A 23704-nucleotide genomic window follows, 5' to 3' on the forward strand; every position below is an offset into this window, starting at 1 on the left:
CATCTTAGTTTACAGCTCCAGAGAAGACAGCAAGCAGGCAGGTAGGGGCATTTTATTGCAGAAAACACATTGCATGTCTCTTTTGCAATAAGGAGACTGCCTGCTCGCTGTTTCTTATAAGGGAACTTCAGTTTTTCTTTAAGAGAACAGAGGGCCAGATTTCATGAAGTGCTGATTGTGACTCGAACTTAAGTCATCATGATTAACCATACAATAATAACCCCAAGCATTGATGCCAGTGGATGCAATAAGAATTGCCTCTTTGGTGTCAGTGGATACAATAACAACTCCCAGCATTGGTGTCAATGACCGCAATAATATCCTAATATCCCCTGACACTGGTAGTAGTAGCAATTGCAATAATAAGTAGTGGTTGTCAGTGCCCACAATAATAACCCCGTTGGTGTCAATGACTCCCAAAATTGGTGTTAGTAAATGAAATATGTACCCCCCACATTGGTGTCAGTGGCCGCAATAATAACTCACAGCATTGGTTTCAGTGGCCCCAATAATAACTTTATATCAATAATTTATATCAAAGGCAGCAATGATAACCTCCAGCTTTGGTATTAGGGGCCCTAAAATTAGTCCTTAGCACTGGTGTCAGTGGACCCAATAATATTCCATAATAAAATCATGTAACCCCCCCCCCCCCTTCACTGGTGGTCAGTGACAATATTATGTAGCCCCCCTCCTAATTGGCAGTCATTGGATATATTATTTAACCCCTCCCACATTGACATATGCAGGTAATGACATTGAGGTTGATTTACTAAAACTGGAGAGTGCGAAATCAGCTTTTATTTTTATTTTTTTGGCAAAGCTTAATTGAAAAAGTTAGAAGCTGATTGGCTACCATATACAGCTGCACCAGATTTTTCACTCTCCAGTTTTAGTCTATCAATCCCATTGCGTCGCTACTACACATGTGCGGTAACATTACACATTTAAATGTAAGCAAACATCATCTACAACATCCATATCCAGGGGAAATCACATCCAGAAAGGTCCCTACAGCAAGGGACTACAGAATCTGTGTTGCAGTACGGCATGGCCCCAGCTCACACCTTCCACCTTCCTACTCCCCACGTTCTGCTGTAGCTTACACAGGCACTGTAACCTACCCTTACCCGCCTCTTTTGCTGGCAGGGAAGATTGCATTTGGAATTACAGCTGACAGCTCCTTGGAGAGGCACTACTCACCACCACACCTGCAACCACCCACTTCATCATCACTGCGCCACCACCCCCTCCGCCCCTCAATCACCACTGTGTTTTTACCCCCCCCTTCCCACCACCACCTGAAACCTCATCACTGTACCTCCACACCAGAGCTCCCCTACCCATTTCCCAATCAACAACTAAAAGGCACACTTTTGCTCCTTTTTTTTGTCTTTTATAGAAAGTAGTTCATCTTTAAAGGCCTTCCTTGTGTACGTTCAAAAGCCCTGGTGCTGCCATTTTGTATGTGATCTCAGCAACCCCAGCAGACTGAAAGTTGTGACTCAAGTAACTACAGGCATACCCCACTTTTAATTACGCAATGGGGTTTATTTACTAAAGCTGGAAAGCGCAAAATCAGGCTCACTTCTGCATAGAAACCAATGAGCTTCTAACCTCAGCTTGTTCAATTAAGCCTTGTAATAAAACCTGGAATCTCATTGGTTTCTGTGCAGAAGGGAGCCCGATTTTGTGCTTCCCAGCTTTAGTAAATAAACCCCATTGTGTAATTAAAAGTGATGTATGCCTGTATAGTATTTCCCTTCACTCCTCCCTCAAACGTTACAATGTAAATGTATTCCTGGCGTCCTGTCTTCATGTGTTGACTTGTCATGTTGGTCCTTACCTGAGGACAGATTCCACAAATACCCGCAAGGCTTTTATATGAGTCCAGGCAATGAATGCTTCACTGAAGTTTACTTTCAACCAGCGCAGGAGAGGACCCTGGAAAACAAAATAGTTTTACTAATCAAACCCAGTTGGCAATTGTCTCTGATTTCCAGGTCCAGCCTCAGGGTTTCTGATTTGTCACTGGAATGTCATTGGCTTTATGTGATCAAGTACCCAATAAACTTCCTATTGTTCAGAAGAGTAAACTCAGCTCTTAGTAACCATTCCTATTATGCTGAGTTTTCTCAAGGCAGGCCATAGATTATGTGTGGTTGCAGAAAAGAAAATAGTTCCCCCATCAACACAGTCCCGTGGAACTATTGTATTCTCCCAGCGGGGTGGCACAGGGAGCCGTCCATGCTGGGAGAACACAATGATTATTGCTAGCAGTTATATCCACTGGTAATAATTGCATGCTAGAAATCTGACATGCTGGTAGTACACAAAGGCGATGGATGGATCAACTTGGGTGCAATCAGCCTACCCATAGATCGATCAAGTCTCGGCTGGTCCCTGCTAAATCGGCCGGGATTCAAACCATATATGGCCGGCATAAGTTATCACATTTTTAAGTTATATTTGCAGCACTTACCTGAAAGTTATTTTTTATGTCAATTGCATATTTTTGTTACTTGATAGTCCATATTTCAATTATTGTATTTTATATGTAGATGTATAAATGCTCCCCTACTGTTTACTTTTATATCAGGGAACATTCCTTGCATACAATGTCTCTGTACTACCATGAAAAAATTAATAACAAATAGAAGATACAGCAGAAATTGGGTGGCAAGCACCATATGGTGCCTACTTCTACAATGTCTATGTTTACCTACTAACCTAGAACCACATAACACCCCCCAAACCAACTGGTACTTCCAAGCACAGGACACTCAGGATACTCTTACACCTCCCACAAGTCAGTGTTCTGTACCTAAGCAATCATAAACAAGACCTTTTGTCCTTCTACCCTGTGTACTTCACTATTAAGACAGCAAGGTGGGCAGGTGGAATGCATTGATGTCAAGGAGTTCAGGGTAGTAAACTTTCCACCATACTTACTGGTAATATTGTAATGATAAGCATAATACATTGCCACTCACTCCATCATGCTGCTTAGCAAATAGACTAGTCACCTACCCAACACAGATAGAATACAAAAATAGTTGGTTTTTCAGAGTTCTGGAAAGCCAGAACCCCTGTCAGAAATGTAATGCTGTTACAGATTGTCCTGGTGCCTCCATGGCAGCATATCACATGTATGCTGCCACGGATAGGCACCAGGAAGGGAACATTACGGTAAGTATGATACAATTTTGCATTTCTTGGTGCCTCCATGGCAGCATACATGTGGTATGCTGCTACGGATATGCACCAGGAAAGGAATATTACGGTAAGTATGATACAATATTGCATTTTCCTGGTGCCTCCATGGCAGCATACATTTGCATGTTTGAATGGCTAATCAATGGGAGCAGCCCCATGCGTCCAGCCTAAATGTGCGCCCACCCTACGCCGGCGTGTGCAAGCTACGTCGGCTGGGTGTAGCCTGTTTTTAGGCGCATATTAGTTTGTGGGTCTGGCGCACACATACGCCGGCGCACATTTGCACTTACGTCGGCGTAACGTGTTATACGTCGGCGTAAGTGCTTTGTGAATCTGGGCCAAAGAGTTTATGGTCTACACTACCTCTAATATTTTTATATTTATTTTAATTCTTGTATCAATTTTTTTATACACATATATTTTTTATCATCTATCTTAAATGTGGCACTTATGGACTTTTCACATATGGGCTTGATCACTTATTGAATATTTTCTTTTTTGTATAGAGTATACGGTTTCAGATAAGTGTTTTCATTCATACTTTTGTGTTAATGGTGAAGCGTTGCATGGTTTTTGTTCAATTTAAAAGACAGGCTTGATCCACCCGCTGGCTTGTATACAATTTTTGGGCAATTTGCCAAGGCACCCCTGAAGAAACCTGAAGTCACCCCAGGGTGAAAAAGGCTGGTTTTGAGTATAACTACACTCACATATCGCAATTATCTTATTTTTACTTTGAATTCATTAGGATTCATTTCACATATTAATTTATTTCATTCATTTACACACATTTTTTTTCTGGCACTGAAATTATTTGTTTATACATTCCATAAGGATTAATATGTCAATCCTTGTTGTTGCTAGCAGCCTACATTTGGTATATAGAGCTGACATTGTTTTGTTTTAGGTAAATGTAAGATTGTTAGTTTACTATTTTACTTTTTAGACTGGGATGTCTTAAGATTGTTCATGTTTCTAAAGGATGCCTTTACCAAAAAGGAGTGAAAAACATTGGTCTAGAGGGAGTTATCAGCATACACATGCAGGTGCATCTGAAAAAGATAGAATATCATCAAAAAGTTAATTTATTTCAGTAATTCAATTCAAAAAGTGAAACACATATATTATATAGAGTCATTACACACAGAGTGACACATTTCAATAATTTCTTTCTTTTAATTTTGATTATTATGGCTTACAGTTAGTGAAAACCCAAAATTCTGTATCTCTGAAAATTAGAATATTAGTTCAATAGTTCAATATTGTAAACTCATGGCGTCACACGCTAATCAGCTAATTCATTCCGGAGCCTTTAAATGGTCTCAGTCTGGTTCAGTAGGTTACGCAATCATGGGAAAGACTGCTGACTTGACAGTTGTCCAGAAGACAGTCATTGACACCCTCCATAAGGAGGGTAAGTCACAAAAGGTCATTGCTAAAAAAGCTGACTGTTGTATCCAAGCATATTAATGGAGAATTGAGTGGAAGGAAAAAGTGTGGTAGAAAAAAGGCACACAAACAACAGAGATAACCGCAGCCTTGAGAGGATTGTGAAGCAAAGGCCATTCAAGAATTTGGGGGAGATTCACAAGGAGTGGACTATGGCTGGTGTCAGTGCTTCAAGAGCCTCCAAGACGTATTCAGGACATGGGCTACAACTGTCGCATTCCTTGTGTCAAGCCACTCCTTAAAGCGGATGTCCGCTGAAAAAAAATATTAAAAGTCAGCAGCTACAAATACTGCAGCTGCTGACTTTTAATATTAGGACACTTACCTGTCCTGGAGTCCAGCGCTGTCCGCAGCAGAGGATGAGCGATCGCTCGTCGCTCTGTTGACCCCACCACCATTCTTGGTGAGGGAACCAGGAAGTGAAGTGCTCTGGCTTCACTGCGCGGTTCCCTACGGCGCATGCGCGAGTCGCGCTGCGCCTGCTGATTGGCTACCGCTGTGCTCTGGGAGCCGAGTGTTCCCAGAACACAACGGGGGGGGGAGGGGGGGGGTGACGTCCTGCCCGCAGTCTGCCCGCAGACTGTGGCTAGAAGTGGGTGCAAATACCTGTCTTTAGACAGGTATCTGCACCCCCCTCCCCCCTGAAAGGTGTCAAATGTGACACCGGAGGGGGGGAGGGATCCGATCAGCGGGAGTTCCACTTTAGGGTGGAGCTCCGCTTTAACCAGAGATGTCAGAAGTGTCTTACCTAGGCTAAGGAGAAAAAGGAGTGGACTGTTGCTCGTGGTCTAATGTCCTCTTTTTGGATTAAAGTATATTTTGCATTTCATTTGGAAATCAAGGTCCCAGAGTCTGGAGGAAGAGTGGAGAGTCACAGAATCCAAGTTGCATGAGGTCCAGTCTGAAGCTTCCACAGTCAGTGATGATTTGGGGAGCCATGTCATCTGCTGGTGTTGGTCCACTGCGTTTTATCAAATCCAAAGTCAGCGCAGCCCTTCTAGGAAATTCTAGAGCACTTCATGCTTCCCTCTGCTGACCAGCTTTATGGAGATGCCAATTTCTTTTTCCAGCAGGACTTAGCGTCTGCCCACACTGCCAAATACCAATACCTGGTTTATTGATTATGGTATCACTGTGCTTGACTGGCCAGCAAACTCGCCTGATCTAACCCCCATTGAGAATCTGTGTGGTACTGTCAAGCGGAAGATGAGAGACACCAGACCCAACAATGCAGATGAGGTGAAGGCCAACCTGGACTTCCATAACACCTCAGCAGCGCCACAGGCTGATCGCCTCAATGCAACACAGCATTAATGCACTAGTTCATGCAATAGGAGCCCTGACCAAGCATTGAGTACTTATGTAATATTCAAGTTTTCTGAGATACCGAAATTTAGTTTTTTTTACTAGCTGTAAGCCATAATCATCAAAATTAAAATAAAGAAATGCTTGCACTATATCACTCTGTGTGTAATGAATCTATATATAATATACAAGTTTCACTTTTTGAATTGAATCACTGAAATAAATAAACTTTTTAATGATATTCAAATTTTTTTGATGAATGAATGGTTCAGCACAATCTGTAACAGACCGCGCACTGCTCATACCAGCACATTACTTCTGTCCAGCCATCTATACATGACCTGATTGTGTTCAATACTTACATACTGCTGCTTCTTATCTGCCTCCAGCTTAATGATTTCAGCTTTCTCTGACTGCAGCTCTTTCTCATTGAAATAAAACTCCCGCACTATGAACCTGGAATTGAGTACAGAGATAAAGCAAAATATAATAGAATTTAATGAAATGAATATTAATGGCCTATTAGAAGAGCTAGTGTACACAACCACATGACAATGGTGTAGGAAGGAACTCCCCGGTCATACACTTTTATCTTAAATAGACTTTAATCTTATTTTTACACAATAATACTTAAAGCGGAAATAGACTATATCTGAGCACCACAAAAAAAAAGCACTGTTTAATTTATTTTTTATATTCAAAGCAAACTTACCCATCCATCGATGTCTCCACTTGAAAACCACCCCCTAGCATTTCTGCCCGTGGCCATCTTGAGTAAGGGCAGATGATTCATGTAGCATTTACTTCATGGAATCCACCTGCCCTTAGCTCAGGCATGCAGGCAGGAGGGTGTGCTTAGCTGAGAAAACCCCTCCTCCCTTCTTGAAGGCTCCTGTGATGTATGACATAATTTGCCTAGGCCTGAAAACTAGGGAGTAACTACAGAAATGTAAAAAAAACTATTTAAAACAAGTAAATATAATATACTTTCCTATCTATTTACTAATGCCACCAGCATAAGGATTCAAAACAGTCTATGTTGACTAAGGGAGTTAAGTTCCACTTGAATTGCTGCAATTTACCAATCAGAATCCATCTCACACTGATTGGATTTCCATAGATTGAATTCTGGTTTGATGAGTACTGCACTTAAAGAGGATGTTCAATTGGGTTTGCAAAAAGTTAGCCGTTATAAGTACTGTAGCTGCTGACTTCTACAAAACAGGTACTTACTATCCCATAGTGTCCAGCGCTGTTATTACCCAACCTGAAATGCTTGTCACTCACTGTCTTCATTCCCATGCTGCTGTCTACGATTCGGGAGCCTGCTGTGACTTCCTGTTCAGTTACAGCTGCTCCCCACTGCGCATACTTGAGATACGTGGGTTGTGAAAGACTGTCCCAAAGCGTCCTGGGATGTAGGGGTGATATATCCCAGGAGGCTGTGGGTGGGAGGGGGGCAAATCCAACAAACGCCTAAGTACTTGTCAGGAGCATCTAGCATCTAGTGCTCCTGCTCCTTATTCCAGCATCCTGGCTGTGGCATTCTCCTTGTCTGTCTATCCACCTGCAAGGTGATTGATGTGACCAGAATCTGGGTGGAGACCAAACCTGATTTAAGCCAGCCAAGCCTGCAGTCTAATGCTTGTGTTAGCATGTGTAATACCTGATCAAGCCCCTTGTCTGTCTGCCCTGCTAGATTGGATTTCCCTGTGTATAGCCAGATCGGATATCAACTATTTTCTGAACTCTGCCTGACTTTTACCTGGACTGTCATTGAACAACTCTGCCTGTCTGCCAACTGCAAGTACCTGCTGGATTTGCTCAGTTCGCACCTGCCCTGGTGTGGTAGCCAGGTACTATAGCATTGTATATAAGTCCGGGGGGAAACCAAGTACCGATAGACCTGATTGCCTTATGGGAAAGGGGGCTGCTATAGGTGAAGATCGCAGTAGTCAGCTATAATGTCTGACCACCTGCATTAGGGGTAAGCATGACAATACCTTATGGAACAGCTACTTACTACCCCAAAGAAAAAAATTGTTTCCAAATGTGTCCAGGAGGACCCGGGTAATGCCATATACAAAAGGAGAGTAAGATTTAGCACATAGGATAAAAAAAGCGTGCACAGTGGGAAACTGGCTGTAAAGCCGCAATACTTCACTAGTGGTTTCCATTTAGTTAAGATGCCTGCGACGGGACCCGAAGATGATTGAAGAACAGCACTGGATCCCTGGACAGGCAAGTTTTCTTTTATTAAAAGTCAGCCGTTACAGTATTTGCAGCTGTTGACTTTAAAAAAAACTTGGGGAGACTAAATCTCATTAAAACAGCTCAAAGTGCAACTCTAGGAAACAAACACAAAAATGGGGAACAGGTCAGTTTTTAATGCAGAAGAGACATACTTTGTGCACAGTTATAGCAATCCTAGGATGAATGAACACCAACTCATGCGTCTTGGCCAGGCCAATGAAAATGGCTGAAGATCGGTATCCAGAAATAAACTGGGCCAAAAATGACAGAAGACGCAGCGCTGGAGTGAAGGTAAGTATAGTTCCACTTTCAATTTAATCCAAACATCATGCCATTTGTAAATGTAATTGTCCAACAGCAGAGTGAAAGGTGTGAAAGTTGTGGTGCTATCCTGTCCTGGTTACATAGCCCCATTGTTCATATCATTTTTTTCCCCATCAGTGTCCCATTGGGGAGATATTATCCTTCACGTCTTGTCCCATAGGGCTTGATTTACTAAAACTGGAGAGTGCAAAATTTGATGCAGATGTACATGGTAGCCAATCAGCTTCTAACTTCAGCTTATTCAATTAAAGAGGAGTTCCAGGTTAAAAGTCAGCAGCTACAAATACTATACCAGCTGTCTTTAAATATTAGGGCACTTTCCTGTACAGGAACCCAGTAGTGTCCTCACCCAAACTGATTTTTCAATCAGCTATCGGGTGTTGCTGCCGCCATATCGACTGCACTTTGTGAATAGGCTGGGAGAAGTAGGAGGGGGCTGAACTTCTGGCTCAGTTTGCCGCAGTGAACTCAACCAGAAGTGGGAGCGGGTACCTGTCAAAACCAGGTACCCGCTCCCCCCAAAAGGTGCCAAATGTAGCAGTGGAGGGGGGGGGGCAGACAAGAGGAGCTTCCCCTTTTGGGGTGGAGCTCCACTTTAACTTTTGCCCAAAAAAAACTAGAAGCTGATCGTTTTGTATGCAGAGCTGCACCCGATTTAGCACTCTCCGGTTTTAGTAAATCAATCACACGGCCACAACAGGAAGTAAGAGGAAATCTCTTTAATGTGAGGGGATGTCCCCACTGGAAGATTTCTCTTCTATTTCTGTTCTGGTGACATTTACATATATACAATATCTGCCTAGTGAGCGCAAGTAACAAAACACATACACAGATCTTACTTGTTTTCTCGAGCTTTTACTTTAAATTCATCAATGACTTTTCTGAAGAGAGTGACAGTAAATAAACCTCCTTCTCCATCCTCTGCAATCATCCTACAAAGGACAAACAGCACTATAAATAATAGAGTCACGCACAGACAACTCCCCTCTGACCCAGAATGATTATTATTATTATTATGGTACTTATATAGCGCCGTTAAATTTACGCAGTGCTTTACATATACAATGTACATTCACATCAGTCCCTACCCTCGAGGAGCTTACAATCTAAGGTCCCTAACTCACATTCATATACTAGGGCCAATTTAGGCAGAAGCCAAATAACCTACCAGCAGATGTGTACCTTGTCTATTAGTATAGCAACTGGATAAGGCCCCATTCACACTCAGATTTGGTATAGTGAGCGGAACCACTATAATTCTGCCTGCAATTCCAAACCGCACGGCAATCACTGTAAAACATGCAACACATGTTTGGATGTCATTCATCCTAAATGAAACCTCAAACACGTTGAGATTTTGACACGATTGTCGCGCAGCAGAATTGTGTCTTTAACCCCCCTGGCGGTATTCCCGAGTCTGGCTCTTAAATAATACTGTTTTTTGAGCTTAGGGAGGGTCTTATGATGTTTCTTAACTAAACGCTTATAAACGCAAACGCGGTAAAACGCTGCGAAATTCGCGGCAAAATGTGCGTTTTAAACGCTGTTTTTTACGTTTAAAAACGTGTGTTTAGATGAGTTTGCATCTGCGTCTCGTGTGCATGGGGCCTAAAAGCGGTCGTTTAGCCGCGTTTACATGTCACGTTTGCATCTAGAAGCGTTTGTGAAAAAAGTTAATTTTTTTTGGGTTAAAATTAAAAACGTCTGTAAATGAAACACTGCTGAATGCAAGTTATCACGTTGAGCCACGTTTGGCGCTTGAAATGCCTCTAAACACAGCTTCTGAGCGCTTTTTTGGGGTTCCCGAAAAAGCCTCTAAACTCAACTGCCTAGAAATGACTGTAAACGACCCTGTGTACATGTACTGATAAGATAACACAGAGGAGTGTTCAGAGGCAGCTGAAAAAAATGCCCAACTGCTCCTAAATGTCCGTTTACCAGCAGAAGTGTACATGAGGCCTTATGGCTCTTGTAGTTTGACATTATTTGCTTATCCCAGAGTTCAGCTTTAAGGAAGACAACCACCCAAAACTAGGGATGTTTTAGGTTTCTATAAGACCCAGGGCACCCTCCCGTTCTTTCTTGCCTCTATCCAATCCTAGCTCTCACCTTTCTCTTCTAGTCTTCCCTTTCTCTTTTCTTCTAGGATTACTCACCTTCTCATTTTTCGGGCCCTTTCACACAGAGTGGACTCCAATTTGATCAGCAGAGGATCTGTCTACTGATCCCCTACTGCGCAGAGCAGTCCAGGTAGATGACAGGCAATTCGTAGACATAAACATTTTCGTCATAGTTTTCTGCATGTTTTCAGTGACAAAAACGAAAGTAAAAAAACTATGACGAAAATCTATTTTCATTTAAAACCAATTACAATTTTCGACTAAAAGCTCTAGTACATTTTAATCTACTAGAATCTAATGGGTTTAGTTAAATTGTAATGCATTATTTAAGCATTTCTCTAGAATTTCCAAAGCCATTATATACTCCGAGCAAAAGTCTAATGTGTTATTATTTATGGTATTAGGGTTTTAACATGCACTACAGACACAGAATAAAGCCAAGTTTCATAAACAAATAAAAATATTGCTTTTTGACAAACAGAAGTGTATATAAAATATAAAAAAACAAAAAACTGTAAACCCAATTGGCTGTAATGCCAGGCTGCAAGTTGGGATGGGGGAAGTAAATGGGAGTGAGGGAGTGCACAGGGAAGGGTGCATTATACTTTGAGGATGGGGAGGTGATCTGCAAGTGGGGATGGGGAAGTAAATGGGAGTGAGGGAGTGCACAGGGAAGGGTGCATTATACTTTGAGGATGGGAAGCTGACCTGCAAGTGGGGATGGGGAAGTAAATGGGAGTGAGGGAGTGCACAGGGCAGGGTGCATTATGCTTTGAGGATGGGGAGGTGATCTGCAAGTGGGGATGGGGAAGTAAATGGGAGTGAGGGAGTACACAGGGTAGAGTGCATTATACTTTGGGGATGGGTAGGTGACCTGCAAGTGGGGATGGGGAAGTAAATGGGAGTGGGGGAGTGCACAAGGCAGAGTGCATTATACTTTGGGGTTGGGGAGGTGACCTGAAAGTGGGCATGGGGAAGTAAATGTGAGTGAGGGAGTGCACAGGGCAGGGTGCATTATGCTTTGGGCATGGGGAGGTGATCAGCAAATGGTGATGGGGAAGTAAATGGGAGTGAGGCAGTGCACAGGGCAGGTTGTATTGTACTTTGGGGATGGGGAGGTGACCTGCAGGTAGGGATGGGGAAGTAAATGTGAGTGGGGGAGTACACAGGGCAGAGAACTGTACAGTCTGGGGAGGCTGTTCTAGGCATAAGGCAGACAGAGGAGCCTGTGTCTCTTAGCCAATACAGCTTGCAATACAGCTTGCAGGAGGCTGGGGCTTTAACAGACAGGCGTAGCTCCGAAGAAAGAAAAATTTCAGGTGGGTACTGGAGATTTTAGTTGACTAAAATGTACTGGAGGTTTTAGTAAACCAAAATATGACTAAAACTAAAACAATTCTGATGACTAAAATACGACTAAAACTAAAATGGTATTTTAGTAAAATAAAACTATGACTAAAACGAAATCGAAATTTGACATCAAAATTGTCAGTTATTACAGGTCCCTCTCCACAGTTTATGCAAAGCAGACATGGACCGAGACTGCTCTGCTCTATGGGAAGCCGGGAGTAAACGGACTTTGCTGACCTCTGATCCGATCCGCCTAGACAGAGAAGGACAGATTCTCTTCCATTTTTTTCTTAGTGGACCAGATTGGATTGGAAGTAGGCGGGTGTAAACAGACAAATGTCCATTTACACCCGCCTATCCATAGGGGGGAATGGAGGGTCCGATCAGGTCCAACTGAAAAGTGACAGGCGGACCTGATGGGACCCTTTGTGTGAAAGGGGCCCAAGGCCTCGTACACACGACCAGTTTCCTCGGCAGAATTCAGCTTCCGACCGAGTTTCTGGCTGAATTCTGCCGAGAAACCCGGCCGTGTGTACACTTTCGGCCGAGGAAGCCGACGAGGAGCTCGGCGAGGAAATAGAGAACATGTTCTCTATTTCCTCGTTGTTCTATGGGAGCTCTCGTCCCGCCGAGCTCCTCGGCGGCTTCAGTGCTGAACTGGCCGAGGAACTCGATGTGTTTGGCACGCCGAGTTCCTCGGCCGTGTGTACGAGGCTTCACACTTTTTTTTGTGCATGTGTTTGAGAAATGCTGAAGGATTATAACCTGCTTAGTAATAAAGGAAATATGTGCTGTGAGGGGGGGGGGGGGGGGGGGGAGATGGGGGCTATTCCGAAAAATATAAATTGCCTGGATCTTATGGTGAGCTAGTGGTCTCATGAGTTTCTGAGTCACTGTCCGTAAAAAATGTATGCAGATCAGTTTTGTCTTCACTGTTTGCATGCTTGTTCTGTATCAGGAATGGCAGGCCACTGCGTTTTCTCTTAGTCCAGGATTCTTTTAATATCTAGTTTTTATGAAATGTTTTCTTTATATGACTCACAAGTAGCGATATCACTGAGGAAAAAAAGATACATATGGAACATATTGTAGTTTAATTATAGAACAGTTTCTAGTAAGCTCCATTCTTCGTTTATATTACATCTGAAAACAGCTGAATCCAAGTTCAGCAAAAAACAAAAAGCATGCTGAAAGGTTTCTACTCACTTGGTTGAACGAGGTACAACCATATCAGACAGTGATTCATACGTTTTCTGCCATGCACCGTAGCTTGTCCTTTGAAAAAAAAAATTACCGGTTATTATTCTCATCTGAACAAAGCCACAACCATAAATAAATTGTTTTTGTGCAAGCCAATTAATAAAGTATGGTAAATGCAGAACATCTGTACAGTAAGTGGTCTAATTCTATTTACTCAATAAATATGTGTATATTGTGCTTCTTATTGCAGAAGAAACATTATATATTTAGAATGTAAACCTCCAGCTTGTTCAACCAAAAAAAAACAACTATATTAACAATTGATCTGGAGGAAGGCAAAAAAAAAAACCCTATATAGCATGGGTGCTCAACCTGTGGCTCTCCAGCTGTTGCGGAACTACAATTCCCATGAGGCATTGCAAGCCGCTGACAGGTACAAGCATGTCTCCCAAAGGCTGAGGCATTATGGGAATTGTAGTTTTGCAACAGCTGGAGAGCCACAGGTTGAGCACCCATGCTATATAGCATGATCCAATTTGCTTCAACAGAGAAAAAACACTTCCTGATCCCCCAAGGCAATCACATATTCCCTGGATCAACAATCTCTGGTGATAGTACCTATACATTTCAATATCCAGGTATATTTTGTGCATTTAGGAATGCATCCATCAACTGAGCAGGCTAGAACAAATTCTTGGAAAAGAGTACCGCTCCAAGCCCTGCGACCTATGCTGTGCTCTGGCCCTGTAGTACTGACAGGTCCAGACTCTGCGCTGGTCCGTGGAAAAAAGAAATGTTCCTGGACTGCCGCACTCTGATAGGCGATTTATTGAAAGAAAATAAACAAAGGATAAAATCCAAAGCTGTATAACATCCAAAAAATCATGCAACACTGCAATCAATGGTAAAAAGTGGACATAGGGTACAAAAAAGATAACATGTTTCACATCATGGATAGATGCTTAGTCATAGCTCATGATTAAGCATCTATCCATGATGTGAAACATGTTAGCTTTTTTGTACCTAGAATTGCTCTAGAATTACCAAAGTCCTATACTCCTCGAGCAAATGACTAATAATGTGTTATTATTTATGGTATTAGGGTTTGAACATGCACTACAGACACAGATTTAGCCGTTGTGATATATTACGTCTTTATAAATAAAACCAAGTTTCATAAACAAACAAAAATATAGCTTTTTGACAAACAGAAGTGTATATAAAATATAAAAAACAAAACAAAAAACTGTAAACCCTATTGGCGGTTTCGCCAGGCTGCAAGTGGGGATGGGGAAGTAAATGGGAGCGAGGGAGTGCACAGGGCAGGGTGCATTATACTTTGAGGATGGGTAGGTGACCTGCAAGTGGGGATGGGGAAGGGGAATTTAACTCTTCCAATACAAGAAAGTATTTTGCTCGCTTTAGAAACTTCAGCTTGGCATTGCATTCCATTATTAAGTCTATGATCCACCAGAACACCCAGATCCTTCTCCACCATTGACTCCTCAACTGGTTTACTTCTAAAAAGTACAGTTTGATGCATGCATGTTTTTTAACCCGCAAATGCATAACTTTACATGTATCAACATTAAACTTAAAGAGGAAGTAAACCCTTTTGGGGTTTACTTCCTCTTTGTTCCTTGCAAAGTAAAAGCATAATGGACTAGTATGCATGTACATTGGAGATATCCTGTAGGAACATTATTCCACAGCATAGTTTGGTGTCTGCAAACACAGAAATACTAATCCTAATCTCTATATCATTTATAAATATATTAAAAAGTAAGGGTCCCAACAGCCAACCTTGGGGTACACCACTAACAACCTTAGACCATCCAGAGTATGAATTTTTAATCCGCCCCCCAATATAGGGGCTTCCTATATCAGATAAGGGGAAGAAGAGACAGGGGAAGTGCTTCCTCATGCCTGTAGCAGACTGATGATATCATCTCGGGCTAGGTAAAGTCATTGGACTGGAAGTCAAGGGCTGTTTTTATTTTTTATTGTCATGTGATAGAAGTTTTTTGGCAACGAATACTGTTACTGTATAGTGTGACATGTCAGGAATGTGTACAGACTTGTACAGTTACTGAAAGGTCCACTTTAAGGCACACATAACTTACTTTGGGATAACTACTAGAAGAGTAATGAGGTATTCTGAGTCCAACACAAAGTCATCTTTATTTACAATATCAGCTAGGGTTCGGGTTAGAAGATTGCCCCTGTGGATAGAGAGAAAATGGTATTAATAAACAATACATTTATACCAAAGAACAATGTCATACTTGTACAACCTTTATTTAGGATCTGCATTGATAGGCAGTAGTTTGCCTTTAAATATTGTTAATAAAACGGATGGTATGACCAGAATGGATTGAAGCATGCTCTGCGTGCTGTATTTGAATGAAGCTTGCAAAATTTTGATGAACATCACACTGAGGGGAAAAAAAACTAAAACAGACTTTATCCCTTAGGACCCCTTCACACGGGCAATCCAATCAGATCTGCCTGGCAGTCTTTTAGGTGGACCTGATCGGAAGGTCCATGCATTCTTATGGACGTGTGTAAATGGAATGGTCCATTTACACCCACCTATCTCCGGGTCCAATCAGGCCTGCTAAAAAAATTGAATAGAGGAGGACTGTGGACCAACCAGATCGAAGGCAGCCTGGTGTAAATGGACAGCAGAGTCTGTTTACTCCCGGCCGGTAATAGAGCAGAGCAGGGTCTGTCTGTGTCCAGTCTGCATAAACTGAGTGGACACGGACCTGTTTTTCCCAAGAAAACACTACAGCACTGACACTGTGCCCATCCTATAGTGATAAAATGGCATGTACCAGGTTAAAAAAGAGGTATTGAAAGATACTTATTCCTGGAGGTATAGGAATAAAAATGTCAATTAGTAGAAAATGGCTGACCCAGTGGTGCTGGCAATGCTGCTTTCATAGGTGGGCTGGAAACCCACAGACTGTAAAATAGGAAGGGCAGAAAGCGCCAAATTGGTGCTTTCTTCCCTTCACTTAATACGGGCCTGTCATCTGCCCGATCTGCTCTGATCAGTGGAAAGATCTCCTGGAAGGCACCTGTGTGAAAAGGGCCCTTAGGCTGCATTCACACTTCAATGTGAGTAGGGGTGGGCTCAGGAGTGTTCGGATCCTAGTCCAAACCCACATAAGACATCCTACCAGGCACAAAGCCAACATTAGCGGCCGAGGCATTCCCTGACCCACAGCTGCATGAACACAAGGGGCATGTACATGTGCGGCTGTGAGGCAAGAAATGCCTTGGCTAATTACGATTGGCTTGGTGCAGTGGCAGCTTCCTGGCAGGACACCTTAGGTGGGTTTAGATTAGGATAACCTAAGCCCATCCCTAAACATTAGCTTTATCAGGTGAGCGCTTGGAGCATTTTCTGTGAGTTTTTGGGCATTTTTTTTCAGGCTTGAGCCTTTTTGTTTTACTCAATGAAAAGCTATTTACTATGAGAAGGCGACTGTTGTCTAGGATTGAAAAATTTCTGGTGTTTTCTGGCATTTTTCAGGTGCTCCCATTAAATTTCATAGGGCCCAAAAAATCCCATTCTTTATCCCGTCTTTTATTTATCCTTTAACTTTGTCTTCTGTTATATATGAGAAAAAATTAATCTAAGAAGTACAAAGTGACTCACATAAACAGCTATACATACACGGTTTTTCTTTCCAGGCTCTGCAGGTTGCCTTTTATATTGTTGTAGGTCTGGGCTCTTGATTTTAGGTCTGTGTCAATCTGTGTCATTTGCTGCAATAAAAAAAAATGCAAGATACTTGTAGAGGTAAGAATGTGGACATGAAGTGGCGGAGATGCACTGTGTCAGAGCAAGATCCTTCACCGTGAAGCAGAACATGACACAGGATTCTCATTGGGGGTTAATTTGAGGTTCCAGACTATCGTTTCTGAACAGAGAAAGCTGTGTTTTCCGTTTTCTCCGGATTCTGTAGTTCTGGATTGGAACCTCTAGTCCTGTGTAGGGATGAGCTCAGGCGTGTTCGCACATTTCATTTGCAGAGACCGCTAGGAAATTGGCGCGGCGCTGCGCTAATCACAGGCAGTGAGACATTTCCCGATCTCTGCAACCGAGCATCGGGAGAATGTCTCCCTACCTGTGATTAGCGCATCGCTGTGCCGACTTCCTGGCGGGCTCTGCACATGGAGTGTGCGCACACGCCCGAGCTCATTCCTAGTCTTGTGTCCGGATTTTACCAGGTGCAGCCTGTCTGGCGCAAGTCATTGGAAACACATCTACCACATTAGTATAATCTCCCCAATACCACAGTGCTAAAAAAGAAACTGGAAATGTAATACAGGAATGATAGCAAGGCAATATTTAACATAACACATTTGCAGACTTGCAATTATAGTGGGCCTAAACTCATAAAGTGAAGATTTGGTATGTTGTAGGGAACATCCAAAAGTAATAGTGCGCCTAATCAGTACTTCTAACATTAGTCTTGAATACTTCCTGGTATGTGAGGGCGCCTAGGCACAGTATATTTGCAGTATATAATCTGCTTCTGATTCATAGTCTAATTCCGCGTACACACGATCATGCTTTTGCCTGGCCAAATCACATCGGAATTCCAACGAAATTCCATTGGAAAAATATAGAACATGTTCTATATCTAAAGTCCGATAAAATTCATGAAAAAAACGATGAAAAAACACAGATGGGGCTACACACGATCGGAAAATCCGATGGAAAAATTCCATCGGAAATTCCGATTGTGTGTACGGGCATAAGGATACTGTGCTTAGAGTTGCCACCTCATCCCTTTAAACCCGAACACCTTTGAATTACACTGAATTACAATCTGATGCTAACTAAATGCAGATAAGGCACCAAGTGAGTTTAATTAGCACCTTAATCAGCCACAGAACATGTGTAATTAATATGTGTACTGGTTTAACCACTTAAGGACCCCTTCACCCCGATACGTCGGCAGAATGGCACGGCTGGGCACAAGCACATACCGTACGTCCTCATTAATTGCCCAGCCGTGGGGTCGTGAGCGTGGCGCCGGTCCGAAACTCCGTGACTGCGTCCGTGTGACCCGCGAACCCTATAGCCGCCGGTGTCCCGCGATCGGTCACCGGAGCTGAAGAACAGGGAGAGGTGTGTGTAAACACACCTTCCCCGTTCTTCATTGCGGCAAAGTCAGCGATCGTCTGTTCCCTGATATAGGGAAAGACGATCACTGATGTCACACGTCCAGCCCGCCCCCTAGAGTTATAAACACATATGAGGTCACACTTAACCCCTACAGTGCCCCCTAGTGGTTAACTCCTAAACTGCAATTGTAATTTTCGCAGTATATTATATATATATTACTTTTCGCTGTGAAAATGACAATGGTCCCAAAAATGTGTCAAAATTGTCCGATGTGTCCGCCATAATGTCGCAGTCATGAAAAAAATCGCTGATCTCCGCCATTGGTGGTAAAAAAAAAAAAATATTAATAAAAATGCAATAAACCTATCCCCTATTTTGTAAACGCTATAAATTTTGCGCAAACCAAAGAATACGTATTGGCCAAAACTGAGGAAAAAAATATATTTTTTTTATATATTTTTGGGGGATATTTATTATAGCAAAAAGTAAAAAATATTGATTTTTTTTCAAAATTGTCGCTCTATTTTTGTTTATAGCGAAAAAAATTAAAACCCGAAGAGGTGATCAAATACCACCAAAATGTTTGGAGCCATGTTGCACGACCGCGCAATTGTCAGTTAAAGCGACGCAGTGCCGAATTGCAAAAAGGGGCAAGGTCCTTAACCTGCATAATGGTCCGGGTCTTAAGTGGTTAAAGGGATGAGGTGGCAACCCTAACTGTGCTGGTCACTGTTCTTCTTGCTGGAGGCTCTGCTATGAGGAATCAACACCCTGCCTCTGCCAAGATGGCCATCCTCATACTGATACACCAAGCAGACAAGGCATGTTGAGTCACTAAAAGGAAAAAGATCAGCTGCTGGGAGACCACAAGCAATACTGGGGACTGGTTCTTTGCCTTCCCTCTGTCTTTTTTTGGGCACAGCTTCCACAGTTTGGTACTTCTTGAAGGCAACACAATATCAAGACCCAATGGGGGAGATGTACTAAAACTGGTGCACACAGAATCTGGTGGAGCTGTGCATAATAACCAATCAATATCCAGGTTTTAGCCCTGGTTTACACTGGATCGTTTGGACATGCGATTTGACATGTCAAATCGCATGTCAAATCGGTGGTAATTGTCGTTAATGGCACCATCCTAATCGGTGCGACGCTGCATCAGTGGCGCTGCACCGATTTCAAAAAGTAGTTTCTGTACTACTTTTTGCAATTTCAGGCTGCGATTTACATTGACATCTGTGCAGAAACCTGCACAGATGTCTCTTAAATAGCGTCTAAAGTCAGGACTGACTTGCGGGAGTGAAATTGTGTTTTACAAAATGTGTTTACAATTTTATTTAAAGACCTAAACTCCGAAGTTGTTTTAAAATATATGTACAGCTGAAACTTTCTCTTTAGAAAAAAAAAAAGACTGATTAAAGAGACTCCTTACCAGAAGCTGACCTCTTGCACAGACATAATCATTTACTGATGTTTATATTCAGGACCTTGTTAATCAAAAGATCCTGAGTACTGTACAATGTTCCATAAAAACCTTGTGTAAACATTTATATAGGCATAGGGTGTAAACATTTGTATGCGTAAAACAGTTACTGCACTCAAATGTAAAATGTTCTATTTGCATGAAGTGTAATGTCTGACCTTGCCTGTTCTCTTCCACCTCCTACATTCCTAGTGGTCCACCACCTGGGCAGGACTTACCATTGGGCTTGACTGGGCTCAAGCCCATGGGCCCCGCCCCAATAGGGGGCCCCGCCCATTTTCTTTAATTTTTTTTCAATACTTTGCCAGTCATTTAATTTTTCATTTAAAGTATGTTGATTGGTCTAGCATTTTTACCTGTTCTAGGGACAATGATCATTTGTGTCCTCCGTCCAAGTAGACAAACTGTCTTTTTATTATTACCCTTGTGAAGCTATTTTGCAATATTATGGCCGGTGTCTGTCCTTTTGCTGGATGTGGCATGTTGTTACTTTGGCTCCAATTGCTGGATTTGCCCTTGGAATACAATGCACTCTGTCTTGTGTCAGTGCTTTTTTGTGCCCATGCGCAGTATACATCATATCCTGGGCCGGACTTACCATTGGGCTTGACTGGGCGAAAGCCCATGGGCCCCCGCCTAATAGGGGGCCCCACCCGTTTACTTTTTAAAAAAAACCAATACTATGCCAGTCATTTAATTTTTCAATTAAAGTATGTTGATTGGTCTAGCATTTTTACCTGTTCTAGGGACATTAATAATTTTTGTCTTCCGTCCAAGTAGACAAACTGTCTTTCTTTTATTATTACCCTTGTGAAGCTATTTTTGCAATATTATGCCCGGTGTCTGTCCTTTTGCTGGATGTGGCATGTTACTTTGGCTCCAATTGCTGGATTTGCCCTTTGAATACAATGCACTCTGACTTGTGTCAGTGCTTTTTTGTGCCCATGCGCAGTATACATCATGTCCTTCGGGACAACGCTATGTTTACTATTAATGACTACGCGTCATCATTATGCGACACGGTCACCATGACGTCATTACGCCCGGTCATTCTTCTGCACATATGCGGGAATCCGAATGACACTATTTATAGCTGCGGCGACTACCGATGGACAGACATGACGGCTCATACGGCGGAATTATATGATCCCTCTCCATCTGACAGGTACAGCGGAAGCTCTTTCCTTGCCAGGCTCTTTGTGGTGATATTGGATTTTTTATCCCCATTAATTTTATGCTGTTTTGCTTCCCTAGGCATACCCTTTTGAAGTGGGAGAATACATAGCTTGTGTATGTATCATTTTGTTCTATTTAAAGTAATGTATAGAAGGTAGGGCCCGAAAGTGACTCAAGCCAAGGGGCCCCCACCACCCTAAGTCCTGCCCTGTCCACCACTATGATGGGCTGATAGTAATGTGTGTGAGGGGAGGGGGCTTATACTGGTCTAGGTAACAGGTCCACTTAAAGCGGAGGTTCACCCTCACATGACACTATTTCCCCCTAGATGGATGCTCGTTTTGTCTAGGTGAATCGGCTAGTTGTTTTAAAATATGATCCGTACTTACCGTTTACGAGATGCATCTTCTTCCGCCGCTTCCGGGTATGGGCTGCGGGACTGGGCCTTCCTATTTTGATTGACAGTCTTCCGAGAGGCTTCCGACGGTCGCATCCATCGCGTCACGATTTTCCGAAAGAAGCCGAACGTCGGTGCGTAGGCGCAGTATAGAGCCACACCGACGTTCGGCTTCTTTCGGCTACTAGTGACGGAAGACTGTCAATCAAGAAGGAACGCCCGCTGCCGAAGACCCATACCCGGAAGCGACGGAGAAGATGCATCTCGAAAACGGTAAGTACGGCTCATATTTTAAAACAACTAGCCGATTCCCCTAGCCGATTCCCCTAGACAAAACGAGCATCCATCTAAGGGGAAAAGAGAAAAAAATACTTAATTGGGTGAACTCCCGCTTTAAGAAGAACTTCAGATTGAATCTTAGCTTTGCCTGCTCATGGCAAATCAACTGTACAAGAGCACATTCTCACAAGGATTTGAAATCTGCACTGAAGAACTTCTGTGTTCATTGCTGCAGGTTTTCCTACAGGACAGCTGCGTGACAATACTGTCACCTAAGCTGAAGGTCCTAAGCTGAGGTTTACCTAAGATGGAGTCTATATAGTGCGCATCCAATTCGCAATAGCAGGAGATTCTGACAGACTCTCTATGGAGCCAGTTCAAATATTTCCGATGCGACTCCGGTGCGAATTTGCACAGGAGCCCTGTGCGTCTTTTGGTTAATTTTAGGTCCGAATTCAACCCAAAATTCAGGCTGATATCGGACCCGAAACAGTGTAAACCAGGATTTACAGGACCCCTGCTTGGAGCCGCATCGGCATTAGGTGTAAACCGAGCCTTAAACATACTGGGGCAGATCCACAAAGAGAGTACGCCGGCGTATCTACTGAAACGCCGGCGTACTTTCAAATTTCCAGCGTCGTATCTTTGGTTTGAATCCTCAAACCAAGATACGACGGCATCTGGGTTAGATCCGACAGGCGTATGGCTTCGTACGCCTTGGGATCTTAGATGCAATACTTCGGCGTCCGCTGGTTGGAGTTCTCGTCGTTTTCCGCGTCGAGTATGCAAATTAGCTATTTCCGACGATCCATGAACGTACGCGCGGCCGTCGCATTCTTTTACGTCGTCTCTAGTCGGCTTTTTCCGTCGTATAGTTAAAGCTGCTATTTTGCGGCGTATAGTTAGACTTGCCATGTTAAGTATGGCCGTCGTTCCCGCGTTTCATTTGAATTTTTTTGTTTTGCGTAAGTCGTTCGTTAATCGGGATGGACGTAATTTACGTCCAGGTCAAAACCAATGACGTCCTTGCGACGTCATTTAGCGCAATGCGCGGCTGGAAATTTAGGGACGGCGCATGCGCAGTTCGTTTGGCGCGGGGACGCGCTCCATTTAAATGAAACACTCCCCCCTTCTCGATTTGAATTAGGCACCCTTACGCCGCAAGAGATACACTACGCCGCCGTAACTTATGGCGCAAATTCTTTCTGGATTCGAAGCAACAAAAAGTAAGTTACAGCGGCGTAGCGTATCTCCCATACGCTGCGCCGGTGCAGATCTCTGTGGATCTGCCCCACTGTACTTACCTTCCACGCACTCTCCCAGATAGAAAGGATAACTTTCCACAAATTTGTGGCTGTGTTGACTTAACTTGGCTGCACATTTTCACTGTCAAGTTGTACACTTGCAGAGCACTTGAAGCACACGTTCTAGTTGTCACTTTTCCAATTTGTAGCAAATTTGCATGGCAAGTCTCTAGCACAGTGGTCATTAACCCTGTCCTCAGGGACCACTAACAGGCCAGATTTTATGTATTACCTTGAAGAGATGCAGACTAGAATACTGCAATCACTGAGCAGCAAATGATATCATCTGCGATGTATTTCCATTATCTTGCAAACCTGGCCGGTTAGTGGGCCCTGAGGACAGGGTTGATGACCACTGCTCTAGCAAGAGCAAAGTTGCAGTGGTGAGCCAATAGCAAGAGCTCTGCAAGTCTACAGCATGGAAATTCAGCCTCAGTGACCCCTGTGGTGGGATGACTATTACACAACATAACTGAACCAGAACTTGCAGCAAACTTGCAGAATTTTTGCAAAGAAAGTTGACCCGGGGTCATGAAATGCGGACTTTCTGCAATTGAACAACAAACTTGTGAAGCCTGTCAAGTCTAGCAATAGCTTAGCAAGTCATTTTCAAACTTGCAGCACAATTGCTTGCTATCTGGGCTCCCACCATGATCCACTGCCAAACCACAAAAATGTCAACTACTTCCAGGAATAGGGGAA

The 23704-nt window shown here is 43.0% G+C and overlaps 1 protein-coding gene across 1 annotated transcript in view; it reads right to left on the reverse strand.

The window, feature by feature from the left end:
- The window catches only part of ATP6V1C2 (ATPase H+ transporting V1 subunit C2), a 75598-nt gene that overhangs the window by 8713 nt on the left and 43181 nt on the right, over positions 1-23704 (reverse strand). The window contains exons 6-11 of the mRNA XM_040348594.1: positions 16903-16994; positions 15341-15439; positions 13224-13292; positions 9387-9479; positions 6333-6426; positions 1847-1944 (exon numbers count right to left, since the gene is read on the reverse strand). Of these exons, the coding sequence (XP_040204528.1) occupies positions 1847-1944; positions 6333-6426; positions 9387-9479; positions 13224-13292; positions 15341-15439; positions 16903-16994 (545 nt within the window). The remainder of the gene's footprint in view (positions 1-1846; positions 1945-6332; positions 6427-9386; positions 9480-13223; positions 13293-15340; positions 15440-16902; positions 16995-23704) is intronic.

This window comes from Rana temporaria, chromosome 4 (genome assembly GCF_905171775.1).
Source record: "Rana temporaria chromosome 4, aRanTem1.1, whole genome shotgun sequence".
Taxonomy (NCBI): Eukaryota; Metazoa; Chordata; class Amphibia; order Anura; family Ranidae; genus Rana; species Rana temporaria.